This window comes from Schistocerca cancellata, chromosome 5 (genome assembly GCF_023864275.1).
Source record: "Schistocerca cancellata isolate TAMUIC-IGC-003103 chromosome 5, iqSchCanc2.1, whole genome shotgun sequence".
Classification (NCBI taxonomy): domain Eukaryota; kingdom Metazoa; phylum Arthropoda; class Insecta; order Orthoptera; family Acrididae; genus Schistocerca; species Schistocerca cancellata.
Genome location: NC_064630.1, coordinates 246757662 through 246765123, shown reverse-complemented (window position 1 = coordinate 246765123; position 7462 = coordinate 246757662). Strand labels below are relative to the sequence as shown.

Below are 7462 nucleotides of genomic sequence, written 5' to 3'. Positions count from 1 at the left end.
CCCCACCAGACTTCTTCCTCAAAGCTAAAATAGTCTAATAAAAATTCTGAACCCATGTTGTGATTGCATGTACAGACAAAACTTGACTGCTATGTGGGATCTGATAGCAGCACTAAAATACTCGACACACAGCTGTCAGTCAGTTGTCCTTTCAGTAAGATGCACATACGGTGACAGTATGTCCTGCACCATCCCCATTGCTCTATGGTAACTAAGTACCCAATACTTGTACACGGTTTGAGGCCTTTTTCTGTTACTGTTGCAGGGCTCCCAACATCAACTTTCTTGTTTCTTTGTGTCACCCTGTATATCTCCTAAATGGATCAGCAATAAATTATGATCAAGAGTAAAGCTAATTGACTTGCAAATTCTAAATAATACTAATTTTAAATGATTTCATTACTGTCTAGCTGTTAACTAGCACACTTGTTTGTTTTTGCTTACACTGCTTGCGAGTGGAACATGAAGGAATAATTATTTTGCTTTGTCCACAGCTAGTTATGAGATGGATGTACTCGGGGAAGGATGAGGTTACAGTTGTTTCAACATATCAAAAAGCTCCTCAATTTTACAGTATATTCTTTTATTTATTGAGCATGACACCAAATCTCATTCATTCTTTTCCACTATCTGCACACATAGGAACTCTGATTAAAATTATCTGTGCTTGTGTATACAACAGTCTGTGACAGACATGAACAGCCTTTATTGTCACAGTGGGTAACAATATACCAAATTGTAGTACAACTACAAATAAACCACATATGCCATAGCATCAAACCAAAATAACATTTGATGCACACACTAATAGTTTCCTACAACTGTATTATCACAATTCAGGAACATAATCCATTAATGTGAAATGCTGCATAGACCTGACAACTCTCTTGAGAGTTGTTATACCTGTGTAACAAAATAGAAGCTTACAATAACACCTACTATTCCACTGAGTGCAATAAACCAATAGCGAGACAGGAGAGACTGTGACTGGTCACCACCTTCTTGCTGGCGACGATCACGATGTTTTTTCCGCCCTTGAAACTTCTTTTGGAACCTTTCAAGTTCTTCCTGATTTTTACGATCCTCTTCCTTTTGCTTTTGCAGTTCCTCCAATTCACGAGCCTAAAGGACAACACACATCCATCATAACAAGAGCCATGCAGTAAGAACAGTAATATAACATAGCTTTAGCCAAAAGACATATTGCACATTAAAGTTTATGTCCAAATGGAATTATTAATGTTTCTGTAATGTTCGGTGCCAAGAGCATCCCTAGGACCTGACAAAATGAGGGTAAGTGCAACTGGTGTTAGTTTTGCACTTAATGTCAAAATAATTTTTTTATTTTGACATTTCATGAAAAATAGCTCTGGAACATTTGCTTCTAGTCAGCATCCATGGGTATGCCCTAGTCCAGTACCATTAACAATCTTTAACAAGGTGAAATCAGTTTCCTAAAGCAGTATGATGGATTTATCAAAAATACTCGTCTCTCTCCCGCTCTCTAATTTGAAGATTCCAAGCACTGTTAAGTAAAAAAAATTTCAAATTAATGAATCGGATCACTTGTAGCCGAGTCCATAGCATTTTAGTCTTGTAACCATGAGGTTGCTGGTCTGATTCCCACTAGAAGCAGATTTTTTTATGTTTTATTTGTATTCATATATATTATGAAACTGAAATTTTAATCAATAAATATTGACTTGAATCTCAATTTTTAATCAAAGTAAAATTTTCATTATCATCATATTTTAGTATCCTGTTTCTAACACAAACATAATACTCAAAGGTATTTTTTTCATATGGTTAATACTTTACTGACAGCCTTGGGAGAGCCAGTCCTGACAAAACTCTACCATCTGGTGAGCAAGATATATGAGACAGGCGAAATACCCTCAGACTTCAAGAAGAATATAATAATTCCAATCCCAAAGAAAGCAGGTGTTGACAGATGTGAAAATTACCGCACTATCAGTGTAATAAGTCACTGCTGCAAAATACTAACACGAATTCTTTACAGACGAATGGAAAAACTAGTAGAAGCCGACCTCGGGGAAGATAAGTTTGGATTCTGTAGAAATATTGGAACACGTGAGGCAATACTGACCTACAATTTATCTTAGAAGCTAGATTAAGGAAAGGCAAACCTACGTTTCTAGCATTTGTAGACTTAGAGGAAGCTTTTGACAATGTTGACTGGAATACTCTATTTCAAATTCTGAAGGTGGCAGGGGTAAAATACAGGGAGCGAAAGGCTATTTACAATTTGTACATAAACCAGATGACAGTTATAAGAGTCGAGGGACGTCAAAGGGAAGCAGTGGTTGGGCAGGGAGTGAGACAAGGTTGTAGCCTCTCTCCGATGTTATTCATTCTATATATTGAGCAAGCAGTGAAGGAAACAAAAGAAAAGTTCGGAGTAGGTATTAAAATCCATGGAGAAGAAATAAAAACTTTGAGGTTCGCCGATGACATTGTAATTCTGTCAGAGACAGCAAAGGACTTGGAAGAGCAGTTGAACGGAATGGACAGTGTCTTGAAAGGAGGATATAAGATGAATATCAACAAAAGCAAAACGAGGATAATGGAATGTAGTCGAATTAAGTCGGGTGATGGCGAGGGAATTAGATTAGGAAATGAGACATTTAAAGTAGTAAAGGAGTTTTGCTATTTGGGGAGCAAAATAACTGATGATGGTTGAAGTAGAGAGGATATAAAATGTAGACTGGCAATGGCAAGGAAAGCGTTTCTGAAGAAGAGAAATTTGTTAACATTGAGTATTGATTTAAGTGTCAGGAAGTCGTTTCTGAAAGTATTTGTATGGAGTGTAGCCATGTATGGAAGTGAAACATGGACGATAAATAGTTTAGACAAGAAGAGAATAGAAGCTTTTGAAATGTGGTGCTACAGAAGAATGCTGAAGATTAGATGGGTAGATCACATAACTAACGAGGAGGTATTGAATAGGATTGGGGAGAAGAGAAATTTTTGACACAACTTGACTAGAAGAAGGGATCGGTTGGTAGGACATGTTCTGAGGCATCAAGGGATCACCAATTTAGTATTGGAGGGCAGCATGGAGGGTAAAAATCGTAGAGGGAGACCAAGAGATGAATACACTAAGCAGATTCAGAAGGATGTAGGTTGCAGTAGTAACTGGGAGATGAAGAACCTTGCACAGGATAGAGTAGCATGGAGAGCTGCATCAAACGAGTCTCAGGACTGAAGACCACAACAACAAAAACAACAATACTTAAAACGGAAAATGTTATTCTGATTAAAAACCATGATTCACAGCAATATTTGTTCATTAACATTCCAATTTGATGACAAATATGACTTCAAATAAAAATTTAAAATGCCTGCCTTTAAAGGGAAACAAGACACCTCAAATATGAGTCTAGAATGCTACACATTAAGCTATGAACAATTCGATGTTATGAATATAAATGTTTTGCATTTAATTATGCTTGCAAAACATAAAAGTTGATTATTACAAGTGTTTTTGAGAACTGTATTGAACTCCTGTAAACTGATGTCTGTGCACTAATCTGCAAGGTGCAAATGCTGCAGTGACAATTTAAAAATTTTAGCCATGATTGAAGTGCTGTAATTCAGTTTTTAACTGTAGAAAAAGTGCAAAACTTGGCAGGATTGTAAACTATTCAACTTTATTCACATTCTATAACTTTATGTCATTTGGCTCATTAGTCTCACCTCAAGTGGCACTCAAAGTTGTCAACAAATTTTATGGTGACAAAATTGCTCCTTAGTTGAAGTTCTTTTTATGCAGATGCTTTACAAACCTCTTCTTTTGTGATCTTATTGTCTAGTAGTTTGTCTCTAAAACCTGTATGTTTTATCACTTTTGGCTTCATAGTTTTGACAAATTGGGGTGAAGTTGCCAGAAAACAAATTTGTTGCCAAAGTAAGTGAATTTTGAATCCGTGTACCTCACAAGGAAACATCACAAACTTGACCTTATACTTTAATGACGTAAATCATGAGAAACTGCAAGACTTACATACTTTTTCATGCTTAACACAACATGTTTCAAGAATTTATTCTCATTTTCAAGTGATTTATTTACAATTGCATTTGAGAATGACGATGAATTCTCAAGTGTGTTGTGCTAAGCATGACAAAATATGTAACTGGTGCAGTTTTTCATTATTTAAATCACGAATGACACAGTTATAGGCTTTCTGAAATGAAATTAAATATTTTACAGAGGAAAAAGCACAATTGCCAGAGATCAGCCTCCACATACGATCACATGCAAAAATTTGGGCTATAATTGTGACAGTACACAGTCATGACCTTCTGTATGTACATCTTATGAACTTCACTTCCAGTGGTTGTTCGTTTTTCACTTCACCCCACTGCAGCTGCTGAATGCCCAAGCCCAAAGTACTGTACAGAAAGTGACAAACAGAGCCCTCCTATTCACCTGATGTTGATGGCAAGAGAAGCAGAGGGAGGTTGCTTGTGACGAACATATTTTGAAGTCTTGTTTGAGAATACATTGTTTTACATGAAAATAATACCTAATATATTAACCTGTTGTACATGTGTCTTCAATGTTACTTATATACATGGGTGCATACATGCCTGAAAATCAAAATGAATAAACCTAAGCAACTGAAGAATTATTACGGAATGCAGGAATGATTTTCAATTTGCGATTTAATCATGCCTGTCATGTTTAAGAACAGTGCAACTCCTGCAAATGAAATTCACTTTATCAGTGTCGGCTTTTCAATCCAAAGAAAACAACACTACACTATTTTTTCAGTGGTGCACTCATTCATTTAATTAATTTAGAGTGCATTTGTGAATCACAATATAAAAGTGTTCAAAGCAATGAGATCTCTGGCACCTACTACAGGATACAAACCACATGCAATGAACGAAGCACTATCACTTGTTTTTTAGTTGACATTATGAAGCTGCACCTCTCACTCACTCTGCTGTCCAGTACTTCACACTTGGGCTTTAGGCAGCTGCAGCAGGGTGGAGCGAGTGACAAAGAGCCAATGTGCGTGGAGTTTAAAAGCTGTAAATTCCGATGATCGTAACTGTGTGCTTTCAGAATTATGGGCCAAATTTTCAAGCAGGATTAACTGCTGGCACTGATGCCTTGCAAGTGTGCTTTTTTCTCCTTACAATATGAGGTCGAGTTGGTGATGCTTCCTTGTCAGAAGGAACACCTGATCTGCACTAGCATCATCTAGCACTTGAAAGAGGATCTTTTTCTCTACAAAATATCAAAATTCCACAAATACTTTTTCCTGGAAGATCTACAAATATCTCAGAAAGATTCTCATGTGAATCAATATTTTGAAGTATCACAAAACTTAAGATTTAAAGTAACTGTCAGTCTCAATATAATAAAAAGTCTGTGTAGCCCAAGTTGCTGTCACTATCAGTTAGGAAAAAACTGGCATCCCAGCCAAGGGGGACTCCCAACATCCAGGCAAGTCCAGTGACCGGTAGGGGACTCCTTCAAGGTCCCTAAGCCTTGTGTGGGTTTTAAACAAATTTCCAAGCAGATTTTACCATGCAACATCCCAAGCTGACAATGTTTAATCAAGAAACAGCATTAGTGCTGCAATGATAAATTTTTCATATATTTTTGTTCTGGAAAACTGTAATACTGACCCACCGTTGTAGTTGGCACTGGCACTGGTAGATTCATCATTATGTGCTTATCAGGGATTCAAACTGGCCAGTGAAATAATCTCAAAGGGCCACAAGGATGAATGGATTGATCTGTATGTCATCTTCACAATATTATGGCAAGGATAGTTGCTTCAGCTGCCAGAGACTTTGGTCGTGTGTGTGTGTGTGTGTGTGTGTGTGTGTGTGTGTGTGTGGTCTATTTTCGATGAAGGCCTTGTTGACCAAAAGCTCACGTTCCGACAGTCTTTTTGTTGTGCCTACCTGTGACTCAGCATCTCCGCTATATGGTGAGTAGCAACCATCCTTTTCATAATACTGTTATGTTACAGCTTGGACTTCACAAACAATGCCAATTCAGCACCTGTTGCCGTACATGCATGCCTTTTTTTTATTTTCTCTTGTTTAAGCAACTCCAGAAACCAAGGAAAACCTTTCTTCTTGAGTAGTTCTGGCTGATTCAATTTGGCCATTCTCAACAAAAATGAAATGAATTTTATTCAAGCTTTTCTCACAGAATGCGTCTAAGTCAAAAGGTGTGAGGGTTTGGGTTTCCTTTGGGCACTTTAGGCTAGACTGCACAGCCAATCATTTGCAATGCCTCCAATTCCATCACGTGCAGATTTTACATAACTTGTTACAAAAAGTTTCATTCAGCATTTGCACCAAGATCTTTGAGTAGTGGCAGAGACTGGTGAAATTCTTGACTTTTTGTATAGGGCTTCAGACCCATTACTGAAGTGTATGATTTTCTGCAAATTTGTCACTTTTTGTTTCAGTAAATCACATTTTGTCAGAAAGAAGTGAACTGTAACTTATATCATGTTTTAGGCGGTCATTAATTATGCAAAAACTTAGGCACTGTATTAATTCATTTTCAGTTAAAATGGACAACAATTGTACGTAATTTTTATGTTACACATGGGACATCACATACTGGAAAACAGAAGAACCAAAAATAAATATAATCATACATGTGAGAAAACAATAAATGCTTTACATATTTTTTTCAACAGCTTGCATTTGATGAGCACTTCATCAGATTTCTTCACAAAAATGAACGAGACCAAACACATCACTATAAATATGCAAACATTTATTTTTAAGTTTCTGCTGAAATCTGTAGCTCATGTCACTAAAAACTACATTCCCAAGAATTCTCGTTTCTGGGAGAAATTGAAAGCAAAATGATAAAATGTAGAACTTTGGTGTCGATTTGATGACAAAAATATTTTCATCTTTATGTCCTTATTTCTCTGAAATGACCTCAGTCATTTGTATGAGGAATTTTACTGGATATTCCTAGGTTTATAAAAATAAAAACATTTGAGGAAATTTGATATTACATAAAGAAATGCAGCTCTTTCAAATGTTAGTTAATGCAAGTATGGATCAGGTGTCCCTTATGAGATACATAGGTTCAAAAATCATTTACTTTCGCAGAAAATTTGTTTTCAGGCAATTTCACCCCATCTGTAAAAAACTATGAACCCAAAAGTTATGAAACTGGCAGGTTTTATAAACAAGTTACTAACCGTTAAGGTTACAAAAGGAGAGGTTCCTAAACCAGCTGCATAAAGCGATCAAGTTACTTCAACTTGGGAGCAATTTATTACCAACTTTGAGCACAAATGAAAACTGTTCAACTATCTTGCCAAGTTATCTTGACTGAATTACAGCATACCATACATGACTGAAATTTTGGAAATGTCGCTGCGACATTTGCACATGCTTCACTTACAATGCCAAAACTCACAAAGAACTGCCACAACTCAAAAAGAAC

The 7462-nt window shown here is 36.6% G+C and overlaps 1 protein-coding gene across 1 annotated transcript in view; it reads right to left on the bottom strand.

Moving 5' to 3' along the window:
- Nucleotides 1–564: 564 nt before the first annotated feature.
- Nucleotides 565–7462, bottom strand: part of LOC126187618 (NF-X1-type zinc finger protein NFXL1) — a 119795-nt gene continuing 112897 nt past the window's right edge. The window contains exon 13 of the mRNA XM_049928811.1: nt 565–1122. Within this exon, the coding sequence (XP_049784768.1) occupies nt 898–1122 (225 nt within the window). The 3' untranslated portion in view covers nt 565–897. The remainder of the gene's footprint in view (nt 1123–7462) is intronic.